The 16883-nt window shown below is 57.6% G+C and overlaps 1 protein-coding gene across 1 annotated transcript in view; it reads right to left on the bottom strand.

Moving 5' to 3' along the window:
• LOC138822879 (C-Maf-inducing protein) overlaps positions 1-16883 on the bottom strand; it is a 153791-nt gene that overhangs the window by 11702 nt on the left and 125206 nt on the right. Inside the window, exons 5-11 of the mRNA XM_070015856.1 lie at positions 16324-16365; positions 13570-13632; positions 12302-12382; positions 9707-9810; positions 9002-9106; positions 3883-4236; positions 342-407 (exon numbers count right to left, since the gene is read on the bottom strand). Coding sequence (XP_069871957.1) covers positions 342-407; positions 3883-4236; positions 9002-9106; positions 9707-9810; positions 12302-12382; positions 13570-13632; positions 16324-16365 — 815 coding nt within the window. The remainder of the gene's footprint in view (positions 1-341; positions 408-3882; positions 4237-9001; positions 9107-9706; positions 9811-12301; positions 12383-13569; positions 13633-16323; positions 16366-16883) is intronic.

Below are 16883 nucleotides of genomic sequence, written 5' to 3' on the forward strand. Positions count from 1 at the left end.
GATTACAAGTGTGCACTACTCTACCTGACACATTATCTTTGCCTTTTTTTTTTTCCTTTACCGTCCTCCTGGGAGACAAGAGGAGCAAATGTTACTGGTCCCTGCTGAGGCATATTCAGAACTGCGTGTCCATCGTGGCTGGACGGGGAGGGTCTGGAGGCCTCCCGAGCTCAGTGCGTCCCCGGGACTCTGCCACATTCTGTGTGGCCCTACTTTTCCGAGTGGCCCCAGAGCCAGGCTATCCCGTCCGTGGGTCATGGGGTCTCCCCACAGTGACTTGGTGTGTTTTTTGAAGTGCAGCCCCCGCTAGGAGGTCTGTTCCGTGGGGGAGGGGAACTTACTCTTTGGGGAATGGAATGGGTTGAAGCAAGCTGGCCAGGGACGGTCTCCAGTCGTCGTAGTCAGACCTAGAATGAGAAAGGGTGGCGGTGAGGGGTGGCCATCCAGGGAGTGCTGCCTAGCAGCTCCCTATGGTGGAAGAGCCTGGGGGAGTCCCTCGGCACCGTCTCTGCCCCTCCCCACTGGCTCGGAGAAGCCTTGTGCTGTGCATCTGAATGGTGGCCTTCGGTGCACACACTTGCACCTACCCCACGCGACAGGCTCTCCACAGGTTCCCCATCTTTCTGGCTTTGGGGCATCGGCTGAAGTGGGAATACAGATGTAGTTGGTCCCTGGCCCAGCCTGGCACCTCGCAGGACCCTCGGGGAGGACGGGATGGCCACCGGGACCTCTCCACACAGTCACAGAACAGTCCCCCGCATCTTGCCCCGCAGCAGCCCAGGGAGGGGCTCAGTCTCGTTTGCGCAGCCCTAGGCTGGGCGCCAGCCTGATGGGTGGCAGGTGCTTGGGGAGAGGGCTGCAGAACCAAAGGCCCAGGGGCCAGAGACAGCCCAGGGCAGCATGCAGGCGCAGCGCAAGAGCGTGCCAGCCAGCCGCTGTCATGTGCTTGGGCAGGACAGGGGTTGCCTCCAGGGGCAGGGCAGATCTGCCCAGTGGCAGGGCGGAGGGCTGACTCCTGCTCCTGTGACCCTAAGCCTCCTTTACATCCCATGTGTCACAATCTGCCATCCTCTTCCAAGGAACCGCCCTGACATCTTCCCTAACTTCCATCTGCCCTTCATACACACTTTTCAGACTGCTGGATAGTCTGCCCGTCTACGCGCCATCCATCGAACAGGGCTTACACTGAAACAAAGTAAGGTAATTTTCCACCTCAGGACAAATGCTCGTGGTCATGGACAATGCCATAACCCCAAAGTGAGGGGTTCTCCCCACCCTACCGTCCTCCCCAAGAAAGGGCAGTCTTCAGGCCAACTGAACTCCAGGTGGCTCTGAGGAAAGGCCCAGAGGCGGATACATGGAAAAGAATTGCCAGGAAACCCTAGTGGCCTGAGATAAGTTGCAAGAATGATATAAACCGACATCAACTAAGCATGTGCTGTGCCAGGCGCTGGGTGTGTGAGGGGGAGAGTGGGTGCGGGACGTGTGTGTGTGTGTGTGTGTGCGCGCGCGCGCGTGTGCAGGCAGTGGGAGGGGCTGCCTGTGGACTATGCCCAGGAGTCTCGGGGGTGCGCCCCTGTCGTTAGCATCTGTTTTCACAGCTAGCTTGCCCACTGAACCAACAATCTGCTCTCTTCTTTTTCTATCTGTAACGGATCCATATATTCCAGAAAACCTAACATGGCTCTAGTGCTGTCTGTGAGTCCCGGCTCTTCAGGCCTTACCATGCGACAGGTGGCTAGACGCCCAGGCCAGGGCCCTGAGCCCACCGAGGCATCTTTCAAATCTGGTATCGACTTCCCAGGACCGCAGTACCACTCAACAGAGGATGCGGGTAGCCAAGCAAGGCCAAGGCCCCGAGGTCCCCTTCCACATGCCCTCTGAGCTACGGCAGCTCCTCACTCCGTCACGTCTTCTAGGTAAACTCCCAGGCAGCGCTGCAGGACTCTAACGGACAGCCCGAGCCGCACGCGGGCATCTCCCCATCCCTGAATCCTCACAGCAGACCTCCGAGGAAGGAGCTGGGAATGCTGCCTACAGTTGCTCAGCAGGTAAGGAACACGGCCACTGCTTCACACTCACATGGAAGCTTCTAGCAATCCACATGCATGTGGCCGCCATCCTGGTTTTGTGGCTTGTTCCAAATGCTGCTGTTAAATCGTCTTGCTCTCAATGCTCTTAGGCCAGGAAACATGCCTGCCGTCAGCACTGTAATCCCCGTGTTCAGGGGGCCACACGCATCACCTTGCATGTCATGAAACAGGATGTGCCACGGGGGGGGGGGGAGGTGGGAAGGGGGGGTCATCACCTTGCACGTCATGAAATAGGCTGTGCCACGGGGGGGGGGAGGGGGGAGAGGGAGTCATCAGCTTGCACGTCATGAAATAGGATGTGCCACGGGGGGAGAGGGGGGAGGGATGTACCTAGTGAGACCCAGCCCACATCTGCTGCTCACACCTAACGTGCCTGAGTACATGAAAGAAGCTTCTAGAAGCTCACACCCACTTGCAGAGACCTGGCGCTGGGTGTGAACTGCTGCTTTGAGCAGGGGGCCAACCCCACCCACCCTGGCCAGGGACCGAGTAGTTTCCAGACTGTCCCAGGCTCCATCTGTCCTGGCCCTGTGGGTATAGTGACAGGAGGAGCAGACAGAGTCCTCATTCATGAGCGTGTCAACGTGTCAACTGTGCGGTGAGGAGCCTGGGAGTCAGGACCTGGGCACACCTGGGGCTGGGCCCCAAGGTGCAGGCGCTGTGCTCCAAGAACCTGGACTTGTTCCTGGGCTGTGACCTCCCCCACGAGCGGACGGCTCCCTGCCTTGAGGGAACCCCAGCCCACACCGACTACAATGAGGGGCGGGCTCTGGGGAGTGACTGGCCTCAGACACGCACCCTGTGAATCTCACTCCCCTCCCCGCCTCTGAGGAGCTGCCAGACCTCGGCAAGGTCTACCGGAATCCTTTTCTTAGAATACAATGTATACACACAACTCCTCAGACAGCCATGCACAAGAGCCCAGACTTCTACGCTCCCTGCATAAAGAACCCTCCACTGACAGAACGTGCACCTTACACAAATTCACTTAACATAAATGTCACACACCACACGAGTGTGCATGACTCCTATAAAACAGAAATATGTACACTGATTCACAGACATACACAGGGAGACCTGTGTACATTCCACTTCTGTGGCAAAAATCATGCACATGCACACACATACACACACACACACACACACACCACACCTGCAGGTGTCTGCTCACCCTCATGTGCTCCCCCCACCACAGGCCACTCAGAGAAGTCCACGTGCATGCCCACATCCAGTTCACACCCATGCACACCACAACCCCAAGCTCAGAGCAAACCCGCACGTACAGCACACTGTGTGGCAATGTCTTAGACATGTGGGTATCTACAGACTCCTGCACACCCAGACACGTGCACACTATGTGCACACTAGCATATATAATGCTTATAGAGGCAGATGCACACATGCCCAGACCCTCAAACCCGGTGCACGACCCTGTGTGCTCCCACTTGTGCACACTTCCACACAACCAACTTCTTTATTTTTCTTTTTCTGTCAGTCATGGGGCTTGAATTCTGGGCCTGGGTGCTGTTCTGAGCTCTTACCACTTTGAGACATACCATCACTTCCGGTTTTCTAGTGGCTCATTGGAGGTCAGAGTGTCACAGATTTCTGAACTATGAACCTCACGACTGGTTACTGGTGCCTGGCCCCACACCCCCACCTTGAGTGCGCAGACACCACCACACCTCAACCATGCCCACCTCCACTTGTGGTAATCCAACGGGTGAGGTGGCCCCGGGCAGCAGAGCCCAGCCCCGAGCCCCGGCCTGGGGAGGGTGGTGGTACTCACAGCAGCTTGAGGATCTCCACGTAGCAGCCCAGGGTGCGGTCGGCCTGCGGGCCCAGCTCGATGCTCATGGTGCTGCAGGCGGGGCTGACCATGAGGCAGTCGATGAGGTTGGGCTCGCTGTCGTTGCCGGCGCTGGCTGTCAGCGCTGGCTTGGCAGTGCTGGTGCGCTCCACCTCCACGTGGATCTCGCTGGAGGCCACGACCACCGACTTGAGCCGCGCCTCGGACAGCGTGGCTTCCTGAGACACCAGGTCCGGACTGGGGTGCAGCAGGCGCAGAGGTAAGGTGGGCTTCCGGTCACACGGCTGCTGGCAGCCGTTCCGGATCTCCTTCAGGCTAGGGGAGTTGTCACGGCTGGGAAGAGGGGGAGAGGGCGGTGAGCATGGGTCCCGCTCAGTGATCAGAAAGGCCAGCACAGCACAGCACAGCACCAGTGGCTCACACCTGTAACCCTAGCTACTCAGGAGGCTGAGATCTGAGGACTGTGATTCAAAGCCAGCACAGACAGGAAAGTCCATGACATTCTTATCTTCCAATTAAGCAAGCTAGATGTGGAGCTGTGGCAAACCACCAGCCTCGAATGAAAAAACTAAGGGACAGTGCTCAGACCCTGAGCTTCAAGCCCCAATAAACACCCGCAAAACACTCCCTGCAAATAAAAACCATGATTCCTGAGTGCTCCGAACACACAGCACCAGGGTGCCGAATGCTTCCCTCACCCCACACTCAGGCCGCCCTGCGTCCAGGCTGGGAGTAGCAGATTACTCCCAACCATGATGCCACAGGCCCACAGACCTGCTGGGCACATGCACTTTGCTGAGCCTGGCCTTCCACGGCCGAACCACACAACTCACGCGGGGAGGCCTGGGTGCCCGCACCTCCCCCCATGGCCTCCAGCAGCTGGAGGGGCGGTTCTTGCCCTGGTGGCAGATGGGTGGTAAGAGGGGACAGGGCTCTTTCGGCATCATTAATGTCACCGATGTTTGAAACACAGTGAAATCAGGCTTCTTTACAGTGGGACTTGTCAGAGACTTGATCTGGTAAAGTGTCTCCTTCACCAAGTGTTTCCTGGCTCCCTGGGCTGTGCCCCAGCTGGCAGTGCTGTGCTGCCACACAGATGAGACCAGGCACCATCTGAGGGAGATGACGGGACAGAAGCACCGGGTGAAGGGGCCTGCCCTCAACCCCGGGCTCAAGTCCACAGCTCTGAGCTCAGGCCAGATCTGCACAACCCCAGCCCCTTCCATCCGTAGGGTCTTCCAAAGCCCCTAATGCCCCAGAAAATCCCTTCGATTTCTTCTTCCTGCCCCTGGCATCCTCCCTGGATACCGGGCCCCTCAACACCCCAGAACCTACACACTCTGCATCTCTGGGTGAGGCCTGATGGGAACCATTTCCAGAGGTTCAGACTGGAGCTCCACACAGTCCTGAGCACCATGCTTGTGACTGAAGCAGCGGCCTACCTAGGTCTTTCTCACCCAGGCCACGTTGTGCCCTGTGCCCCGAAGGGCAGCAGATGTTCCAGGGTGCAGGGCGGGCCATGCAATGGCGCTCTGTGCAACAGCTCCAGGGACCATGTGCAAAACTCAAGAGTCTACACAGAGGGAGGGTCAAGCTCATCCACACCTGCTATCAGCCAGGGCTAGGCCCGGCCCACCAAAGGAGTCGAATAAATATACTGTAAATACGCCTGGGAGAAAAAAATCCACTGGCTAATACGGAGAATCTCTGGTGGGCGGCAAGCTGTGTGTGGTCTGGGGAGGGGGTCGGGGGAGGGCAGGGCGGCTGCAACCTCTCCAGTTCAGACCTCATTTGCTCCCCAAACGCCCACACTCCATTCCCCTGGGTTTGCCATTGCTGTGTTTGGGAGTGGATTGTTCAAGGCTGTTTGGGCTTGAGAGCCGCACTAACCTGGGTCACGTTGTCTGTTCCGCATGTGGGTACACCGTGTGCTCGCTGTGCTCTCAGCAAGCACAGCGGAGGGCTGAGGACACTGTGGCTTTATCTGGGCAGTACTGACCAATGGAGCACAGGGGGCCCGAGCCTGGGAACACCCCAGCAGCCCCTAGCTTCTTAGGAGGCAGCCAGGAGAAGGGAACAGTTATCAGCTGAGACCTGAACAGCTGAGGGCTGGCTCTGCCGAGCCTGGCGCTGAGGCTGGGCTGGGTAGCAGGTGGTAAGGGCTGGTCCTGTCCACCCCATGCTCCCCCCTCTTCCACCCGACCGCCCCCACGAGCCTGCCCCGAGGCCCACCCTCACCCAGCGGCAGCTGGGGGTGGGGGGGCTGGGGTGGAAATGGCTCCGCCTCTGTCTCTTCCTACTGAATATCCCCCTGAAAACTCAATGCTCACTGAATAAAAATGCTGTCACGGAAACAGCGCAGCCTGGCTGTACAACGCGTGGCTCTAGCCCCAGCCCATGCCGCCCATGCGGCAAGCCCCGGCTTGCTGAACCTGAGCCTGCTCCGGCCCTAGGGGCCCTGGGAGGCCGGGGCCTGAGGAGCTCGGTCTGCTGTCTCCCGTGCCTCGGCCCGCCTCCCTCACCAACTCCTCCTTATGCTTCTCTTCTCAGCTTCAGGATTTTGTTCTGCTCCTCTCTGCAGACGTGCTCCACTGTACAGACGTCCTGAAGAGTGCAGGATGCAGATCCCCAGGCCAGCACGCTGCTTGTCTTTGTGTTTAGACAAGGTCTTGCTCTCTAGCTCGGCTGGCCTGAGCTCACTGTCTTTATGCCTCAGCTCCCTCCGCGCTAGGACGACAGGAGGGTGCCCCATGTCCAACTCAGAGGATTCTGGATTTCTAAGTGGCAGGCCAGGCACTTGAGAACCACAGGTGGAAAAAAAATGTGTCCACCAGAACTCTGTCACCTTTATATGTACAACTGCCTCTGCCCGGACCACCCTCCGGCCTTGGGCCTCCCTAGAGCCAGGAGGTCCCCGCCTCCCACTCAGCAAGCGATCTCCATTCAGCCTCAGGAGTTCAACTCGACGACCCTACCACGCCAGGGTGACCTCAATCAATCAGAATGGCAAGGGGAGCGAGCCCTGCCATATTTTTTTTTTCCTAGTATGCTGGGAAGAATCTAGCAACTTTGTCACCAGGACAAAGACTGCCCGATTTTTGGTGCTTGCCAATGTTCTTGCCGTAAATATGCCCACCACCACCACTGACCTCCGGCACTCTATCTGACTGTGGGGCAGGAAGCGCTGCGCTTCCCAAGATAGCAAGGAGCCAGGCACACGAGGCGCGTGCACACAGGACGGCGGTGTGCGTGTGGACTGCGCACACCCCTTAGCCTCATAGCCATCAGCGTGGACTCTGCTGGTGTCTGGGGCTCTCCAGCGATGCCAGGGCACTCTGCAACACTGACACCCCGCAAGTGTCCGGAAGGAGGACTGGAAGAACTCCCTGGGGTACCAGGGGCCCCGAGGCCCCACCCCCGAGCCCCGCCAGAGGCACCAATGCTCTGGCCTCCACTCTCCGTTACCACACTTTTCATTTCTGCCTCCTCTTGAGCTTCCTGTGAAACGAACTCCACAGGAGGGCTGGCAGCATGGCAGGCGGAGAGGTGCTCACCAGCACGGCTCCTGTTCCGGCCCCACTACCAGAAGTGACACAGGGGACACCCTTTGAGCCTGGCCAGTTTTACTCGGTGTTGTGTCTTTAGCTCGTGGCTGGCTGGCTAGGGGTGCTGGGCTCCGTGTGCGTCACGTCACGTGTCCTCTTTGTAGAGTTTATTTATCTGTTCTACTGCCGTGGACATGTGACTTGCGGAAGGTTTTGGTTTGGGGCTATTAAAAGTAATGCTGCTATAAACATGTGTGTGTACGTTTATGACAAACAGACCAAAAGACACACAGAAGCGGACACGCTGGCTCACCAGGTTCAGCTTTCCACTTGGTTTTTTCAAACTTTCACAGGTGGCTCTAATACACAGCCAGCGTGGGGACCCCGCACCTCAGCACGTCACCTACACGCCCCTGGTCTTTCCAGCCTCACCCCGACCCCCTCAACCCCTCCAGAAGGCAGGGGCAGCCTGCAGCTTCACTGCTCATTAGCACGTGGCCCAGAAGAGACCTAAGCAAGCAGGGATAGGGGAAGACCAGTATGGCGGCCTGTGGGAGTAGCAGTGAGTGCTCCTAGCGCTGGTTCTCATCCCCTCTGACCTTCTAGAGTGCAGCCAAGCATCCTGACCCTGGGGAGCCCCGACCCTGGGGAGCCCCACCCCGGGCACAGGCAGAGGGGTGCTGCGGAAGGAGCCGCTTCTCCTCGGTCCCTGCCCCACCCCTGGCCCTGAGGTGTTCAGAGCAGCCCAGCACGCGGGCGAGTCAGACGCATGTGAGGAGCTGGACATGCAGATCTATGGGTGTGTGTGTACTCACAGAAGCTCTAGAGATGTCTGGACAGTGTGGTCCCCTTACGAGTCCCACAGATCACAGCCACTCAGTGAGGCTAGATGTCGCTGCAGAGTCCCCCAACCCTGCTGGCAATGGCACCCTTCTGCACCACAGGAGTGGCCCCAACCCGTGCTGGGGCCTCCGCGGCAGGCAGGAGCGGCTGCCAGGGACGCTATTGCACCCAGGTCTTAGGCGGCTGGGAGTTTGCTCTTGGGAATGACTCCTAGACCAAAGCCCTCTGCACCCTCTTCTCGGCACTGGTGTCCAGAGCTCAGCCTTTCACCCACCTTGCGTGTTCCCACAGTGGCTTGCTCTGCAACTGCCTTGGGAAAACATGCAAGCGCTGGTCTCCCGTGTGCTGTCCTCAAGGCTGAAGCCAGGCTGCCTGCACCCGGCACGCAGAACCTCGAGCCACACCCTGCATTCCCAGTGCCCCTGCCTGGTGCGCATGCACGTACCTGCCCATCTGCACGCACCCCCAGCATGGTTCTCCTATCTCTCTGTTATAGGAAGCTGCAGCATTGGATGCTGGTTCCTGTGGCTCAGGCACAGTTCAGCCTTGTAGTTACTGGTGCCCATCAGGGTCTTCTTTAATGTCTCAGGACTGAGTCCTACGCCCTGAGAGCAGCCTAGCCCAGACACTACCCAGACAATCCCCTAGGCGAGGTGTGCCCGTGACAGGGGAGCCCCACCCCATCCCCCGTCCCCTGTCCCGGTGCTGACCTGTTGATAAACTCTTCGTAGCAGGAATAGATGGCAGCCAAGCACACAGCCACCAGGTTGGGCAGGACCCGGGGGTGAGGGCAGTGGCCCGTGGGGCCATGCATGCTGGAAGAGAGTAGAATGTGGTGAGAGGCTGTGTGCAGAGGCGGTGTGGGGGACGGGGGTGGGCAGCACCCACTCTGCCAGCACAGAATGGAGGCCTTAGAACCCGCCATGCTGGCTGGACGGTGACAGCCGAGGGCAAAGCTCCAGCTGTGGGCGGCAGGTCCAAGTGCCCGGGTGGCCCGCGCAAGCCCCCGTCTGCCCACTCTAATGCGGTCCCCTCTACAATGGGTACACAAAGAACCTGAAGACCCAGGCTCGGGGCCGCGTCCTTGGACTCTTGGTGCTTGGGCCTGGTGGCCACAGGTCCCTGTTGTACCCTCAGGTGTGGGGTCTAGGGCGGTCACTCGGGTTTGGCTGGCATGGGGGATCTCTCTGCAGTGTCACTGCGGCTCAGGACTGCAGACCATAACCCAGAGGCAGGAAAGACCCTCATGCCACCGGGCACTGGGGGATCCTCATGTGCCAGCCTTTACGTGGCAGCCCCAGCAGGGAGAGCCAAGGGAAGAGAATCAGTGCCTGCTCATGTCACACAGGCATGGGGCTGTCATTGTAGGGGAAGCGCTCAGGCCACGGCAGCGAGGGGTCCCAGCGGAGACCCACCTCTGGATGAACTTCTTGACCACCTCCATGCCCGCATTGAGCTCGTTCAAGGCGAGGATGTACTCCTGAGTGAACAGCCTAAGACGCGGGCACTTGCCAAAGTCCTGCGGGGAGAGCAGAGGCCGTGAGCTGGATGGCCAGGGCCAGGGCCACTATGGGCCCAGAAGGGTGCAGGCCCCAGCTCTGCCTGGAGCCGATGTGTGAGGTGGGGAAACAGCTGGGAGGAAGCGCACCGAGGTTTTGTCTCAAAGGTTAACTGTCTCAGCCACACCTCTAGCGGCCTCTGGCAGTCCGATGTGTTGGCCTGGACCTCAAAGCTCTTCTAGGGAGGTCAGAGGTCAGCACAAACCACAGACCTGCTCAGGTCCAGCTCAGCCCCTGTCCACCCCAGGGAAGCTGGAAACTTCTTATGCAGTCACCCAAGAACTTGTGGGTTTTGCTTCCAGTGAGCTAGCGTCTGGGCAGTCAGTGCTGCTCAGAGGAGCCCGGTGTGAGGCCGTCACCCTAGGAAGGATGCTGGACTTCCTATGGGTGTGCCTGGGGGCGGGGAGGCATACGGGTCAGGGAGCCCACATGAACGGAAGGAACATGTGATGTCAGGTGTTATCAGCTGCAGAGAAAGCGACCCTCAAAAGGGACATGGGAGTCGGCTGAGACGGCTCATGCCTACAATCCTAGCTGCTCAGGAGGCTTGAGATTTGAGGATTGTGGTTCAAAACCAGCCTGGGCAATGAGACTCTTATCTCAAATTAACCACCCCAAACCCTGAAAGTGAAACTGTGGCTCAAGTGGCAGAATGCCAGTCTTGGGTGAAAAAGCTGCTAGACAGAGCCCTGGCCCTGAGTTTGTCTTAGTCAGTCTCTCTCTCTTTCTCTCTCTCTCTCTCTCTCTCTCTCTCTCTCTCTCTCTCTCACACACACACACACACACACACGCACACACACACACATGCACACACACGCACACACACACCTGTGGAGGGACAGCAAACACAGGCCTGAGTATCCCAATAACTTGGGAGCTGAGGCAAGAGGATCTTGAGTTCCAGGCCAGCTTGATCAGATACATGTCAAGGCTCTCTCAAAAACTGAAAAGGCTGGGGCTGCGAATGTGGCTTAGTGGTAGAATGCTTGCCTAGCATGCATGAAGCCCTAGGTTCAATTCCTCAGTACCACATAAAACAGAAAAATCCCAAAGTGGGGCTGTGGCTCAAGTGGTAGAGCACTAGCCTTGAGCAAAAGAAGCTCAGGGACAGTGCCCAGGACTAGCAAAACAAAACAAACTAACGAGACACAAAAAGGCAGACAGACAAGATAAAGAAAGGACGGCTGGACAAGTCCAGAGTGTGTGTGTGTGTGTGTGTGTGTGTGTGTGTGTGTGTGTGTGTGTGTGTGTGTGTGTGTGTGTGTGTGTGTCGGGAGTGGGGGGAGAAAGCGTGAAGTGGGTGTGGAGGGGGTGTGTGTGTGTGTGTGTGTGTGTGTGTGTGTGTGTGTGTGTGTGAGTGAGTGACGGGAGTGGGGGGAGAAAGCGTGAAGTGGGTGTGGAGGGTGTGTGTGTGTGTGTGTGTGTGTGTGTGTGTGTATGTGTGTGTGTGTGTGAGTGAGTGACGGGAGTGGGGGGAGAAAGCGTGAAGTGGGTGTGGAGGATGTGTGTGTGTGTGTGTGTGTGTGTGTGTGTGTGTGTGAGTGAGTGACGGGAGTGGGGGGAGAAAGCGTGAAGTGGGTGTGGAGGGTGTGTGTGTGTGTGTGTGTATGTGTGTGTGTGTGTGTGTGAGTGAGTGACGGGAGTGGGGGGAGAAAGCGTGAAGTGGGTGTGGAGGAAATGGCCAGGGAGGATGGGTGGAGGAAGGACTGGCACGCAGCCGTGTCATCCCCGGCAGGAAGCAGGGAGGAGGGGCTGCAGCTGTGGGGAGGACAAGCACATGGCCGACGGCACAGCCTGAGCAAGGCGGCACTCCCAGCCTGGGAGGAGGAGGCTGAATTAAGAGGCTCTGGCCAAGGACAAAGGGCCCCTCCTGCTCCAGCTGAGTGGCATAACTGGCGATGACGTCTTCACCGCTTCCCCGATGACCACACGTCAGCAGGCAGGCCATGGAGAAGCAAGTGCCAAGAGTGCTTGGCCAGGGGCTGGGGGCTCGGCTGGTCAGGAGACACAGGTAAGGCAGGGAGGAGAGCCTGCACTCCTGCCCACCTGTGCTCATTTCCACGCTCAGGAATGGGGAACAGGGCCGCACAGGCCTTCCCTGCACTTCACACATACCGGGGGTGCTCATGAGCAGACAGGCAGGGCTCAATCTTCCCCGACTGTGGGGAAATGATGTGGACGCCCACAGGCATTGGTACCCCTAAATCACCCTCTGTGTCCCTGTCAGTGGACCCACAGCTAGGGTTCAGCTCAGTGAACACACACACACTTGCTTGACATACATGAAACTCTAGTCTTAATAATCCCCAGCACTGTGGGGGGGTGGGGGGAGGCGACAGAGGAGAAGCAACCTTAGCTACGCACCGGTAGCTCACGCCTATCATGCTAGCTACTCAGGAGGCTGAGATCAGAGGATCACAGCCTGAAGCCAGCCTGGGGCCGGTCACTCACCATGTTATGCTTGAGGATTCTCTGGACCACAGGGGTGAACACTTCAATGACCACCATGGACCGAGGTCGCTCTCTGCAGTGCTGGGGAGGGAGGGCTACAGTCAGTGGGCGTGCGAATCCCTTGTCCCAGGTGACAAGCCCACCCGGCATGTCCCTGTGGTCCTTCTTCCAGGGCTGCCCTTGGTAGGTGTCTAAGGACACGTGCTAGCCACACCAGCAGTACAGGCCGCAGGGTTCCATGTCCCCCAAATCCTGTGCGCCATCACCACCCTACCTCCCCAAGCCAAGGGCCCCTGGAGCCCTGCATCCTGTGCTTCCCTCAGAACGGCACCCCTAGGCCAGACGAGTACTCTGCAAACCGCTGGTGACTCGGCTGGCCAGATGGTTCTGAGGCTCTGTGATGTCTGCATGTACATAATGAGATGTCCTGGAGACCCAACTGAGTCTAAAGAAGAGACTTTCGGTGTAGTTTTACACAGAGCCTGAAGGGCATTTTTATACTGTTATTTTCAGTTTGTCCATGTTTTTTCCTGTGACCTGTCAGGTGCACTCATGTCAGCAATTGGAAGTTAGAATATTCTAGATTTTTGATTCAGGCCAGGTGTGTGAGTGTGCATGCGTGTGTGTGTGTGTGCGTGTGTGTGTGTGGAGGCTGTCTCCCTTTGACACCCACAGGGCTTGGGGCACCTGGGTCCCATTCCCGGATGCCTGCTCTGCTGCTCTGCGACAGACACACCAAGCTGTGCTCTAGGAACCAGGGATGCCGCTCCTGGCATAGCTGGGTATGTAGTGTGTAAACCCTGCTGAAAAGGTTGGCGCTGCATCCCTGGGCACGCTTCCCTGCCCCGCAGCTCCTCGAGGCTGACCTGGCACACTCTGCCAGCTTCTCCTGGCCAGGGAAAGCCCCACTGCCAGGCCCCCTCTGTGGGCCAGCCGGTGCTTGGAGAGCCTCTGCTAAGAATAGCCCAGCTCTGACGTCAAGGGCCCAGAAAAATCAGCCGCAAACTGCCTCCCAAGACAACTAGGAATATTCCAAAGAAAAGCCGACAATCCCCTCCTGGACCCCTGGGTGGCAACCCTGCTCTTAAACATGTCTGGCAGAGAGGGATGTGGTGCGAGAACAGCCGCCCGCAGGCCGTCCACTGGTGTCTGAGACTGAGACCCAGGCTGCTGGGCCTGGGCTGTGTAACACCACCCCGCCCACCTCATCTGGCCCCACGTGTGTGCAGAGGCTTCATGCAATAGGGCCCGCTGTGGCACCACCATACCTTGCAAAAGAATTCACAGAGATCTGGTGGTGGGTGGTTGTTTTCCAGCAAAGGAGCGATGGCCTGAAAGACAACGGATGGACAGACATCAGCCAGAAGGAAAGGCATGGTGGGGCTGGGCGGGAAGGGGCGCAGTGTCTGCAGAGGGAGGCAACTTAAGATGAAAATGCAGCCTCACACACCCATGGTGACGAACACAACTTCCTGGGCCGCCTGGCGTCCACCCAGGTCCCTCAGAACAGAGCACCTGACTGTGTGTGTGTGTGTGTGTGTGTGAGCACTAGGCTACATTGTGTGTGTGTGTGTGTGTGTGTGTGTGCTGGTACTGTTGCTTTGAACTCAGGGCCTAGGTGCTGTCCCCACCAAGGTCCTTCAGAACAGAGCACCTGACTGTGTATGTGTGTGTGTGTGTGAGCACTAGGCTACATTGTGTGTGTGTGTGTGTGTGTGTGTGTGTGTGTGTGTGTGTGTGTGTGTGTGTGTGTGTGTGTGTGTGTGTGTGTGTGTGTGTGTGTGTGCTGGTACTGTTGCTTTGAACTCAGGGCCTAGGTGCTGTCCCTGAGCTGTTTTGCTCAAGGCTGGTATTCTACCACTTGAGCTCCAGCTCTACCTCTAGCTTTTTTTTTTGTTGTTTGTTGCTGGTTAATTGGTGATAAGAATCTCATGAGCGGGGGAGGGGGGAAAAAGAGGTCCCATGGACTTTCCTGCCCAGACTGGGATCAAACTTTCCTTACCAGACTGGGAACAAATGTGATCTTGGCTGGGTGAGTGCCAGCCGCTCACGCCTGTAATTCTAGCTAACTCAAGACGCTAAGATATGAGGATTGAGAGCCAAAGTCAACCCACAGGGAAGTCCACGAGACTTTTACCTCCAACTGTTAATTACCTAAGGTGACTGTCAGGTCTGAACTGAACCCATGTCTAACATGGAGCCTGAACCTTCCTGGCATGCTGCATCCCCCGGGTGGCTGGGCCCAGGCTGGGGTTTGGATGCCAGGTCTGAGCTGCCCAGTGACACACCATGCTAGCCAATGGTGGTTTCTATTGATTAGGATCCTTGCCAAGAGAATGAAGAAAGCCAAATCAGATTCCAGTTGAAAAATCAGTACATGAAACCCACCAAGCCCCACTGGGGTAACTAACTGCCAATAGGTCATATATGATAATGTGCTTTCTGGACGGAAGGAGGTCATGATGGTGCCCTGTAGTAATGCTGAAGGAAGGGGGTGTGGCGGGCAGGGGCGACATGTCAGCTCCCCTCGGCTCCCAGGCCTGCCTGCTGGGCAGGGACGCCCAGCCTGACCCCATTAAGGGGTCAGCTCCGTTCCATAGCTGGGTAATTGCAGCCTGGGTTTCCAGAACAAATTTTTTCCGAGGCTCCTCCCTCTCTCAAGGCGGTCTCATGGGGACAGGGGCTACCACCTCTACCCCGACTCTGCTCAGACTCTGCTCAGCCGGGCTGGGCCTCCGCCCGCCCTTCTTCACGGGTGCTGTTCTCATCCGTCCTTCACGACAGGGCAGGCTCCTCCTCCTGGAAACCCCTGCCCACCCTTACCTCCTCCCAAGAGCTCACTGAGGTCTGCTTAACCGCCCCTGGCGCACAGCCCCCCGCCCCCCCACCCCCACCCCCCCGGTCTCTGGTGGGCACTCAGCCTGCAGGGCAGAGCCGATTACCCTGCTCAACAAATGTTCGTCCCATGAACTGATCCATGGCAGACACTGGAGAAGGTGCCAGCAGGTGAGGGGGGCCCGGGGCGGCTTTCCCCATTCCGGCAAGAGAGCGCAGGCAGCCATGATGGGGTGCAGGAATTCTGGCAAGTGCTGGCTGAGTACCCACTAGGTGTCGGGCACTGACACTGCCCTGAAGGAGACCCCAGGCCAAGGGTCACCTCTTGCCAGGCTCAGAGTACGACGCTGGGCTCACCAGGCTGAGGGGTGGATGCCCACGACCCTTCCTCAACTGCCAAGAGCCCGAGGGGCCTGAGCCCTGCGCACTGCTCCTGTAGAGGCTGCTGGGCAGGCTCACTGTGCATCGTCTCCAAGCACCCAGAGCTCAGTCTCTCGTTTCCAATTCTAGGTCTGACTCCCAACTTTTCATTTTCTAATGCTTTATGCTCCAGCAATAGAGAAGCTTCCAGAAGACACCAGATTGCTTTAAATCTCTGCATCTTTGCAGAGTTTTGTTTCCTCTTTCCAGATGCCTTTGTTCCATTTTGCTATCTGGCAAACTTCTGTCCATCCTTCAAAACCCAACTGAGATGCCGCTGCTTCAGGGGAGCTTTCGGGCTCCTTTTTCAGATCATTCTCCCCTCTATTATGCCTGTCTCTTACATCTGTCTTCCTACAACAGGTGACATGTCCTATGCGGTCTGCCTCAGTCACTGTAGGTTCAAGCAGGGCTTGCCAGAAATGGGTGCGCCCGAGGTGCATCACTGAATCCCAGAAAATAATGTCCTACTTTAGATATCAGAGGGAATTCTGTTCACTGTTGTTTAGGATGGAAGAAGACAGATGCTTGGGGCAGAAAACGACCTGTGACCTTTCCCGAAACAAGTGACGCTGCAAATAAATGACAGCGCCACTAGCTCCTCCCAGAGCCGACTCAGGAGCCCTGAAGACTGACTAGCGCCCCCACCCCCGCCCCGCATCCACTGGGGCTTGAGAGACAGAACCAAGCAGGGGCCATGGAGCCGGCCTGGCTGGGCTGGGCGGGGTTGGGGGTCCGGGAGGCAGACAGGGCAGAGGGGGACTCACCACGATGATGTTCTCATGCTCCTGGGTGGTCAGGTTTGTGTTCTAAAGAGCAGGACAGAGAAAGAGGAAAACACAATCAAGAAAACAGAGTCTGCGTTCCAAAGGCCCACTGGATCTCAGAACCTTGCCCCCCCCTCACCCCCCCCTCCGCCATAGCAGGCACGGTGGCTAAGCCGTGTGGCCTTTGGTGAGATTCAGCTTCTACTCTGGCCAAAGGGGAAGCTGGTGTCTATCCTGGCCGGCCCTCTGTGAGGACTCTGCCCAGGAGCCAGCAGGCCGACTCACAGTACACAGGAGTGTGGGACACAGGTGTGTGGGACACAGGTGTGTGGGACATGGGTGAGTGGACTTTCTACAAGCCTCCACGTAGCACCAGGTGGTGTTTTACCACGGTGCCTCAAGGACCACCTCAGTGGTTCTCAAAAGAGGTTCCCAAGGAACCCTGGTGTTCCGTGAGTGGGCCCGAGATGTCGCAGCTAACCTCAAATTCCAGCAATAGACTTGCAAAAACAAAATTAGTTTGAATACATTTGTTGACATTTCAGCGCTTTTCTAGCACT

Source organism: Dipodomys merriami, unplaced genomic scaffold (genome assembly GCF_024711535.1).
Source record: "Dipodomys merriami isolate MVZ:Mamm:240054 unplaced genomic scaffold, mDipMer1.0.p SCAF_116, whole genome shotgun sequence".
Classification (NCBI taxonomy): domain Eukaryota; kingdom Metazoa; phylum Chordata; class Mammalia; order Rodentia; family Heteromyidae; genus Dipodomys; species Dipodomys merriami.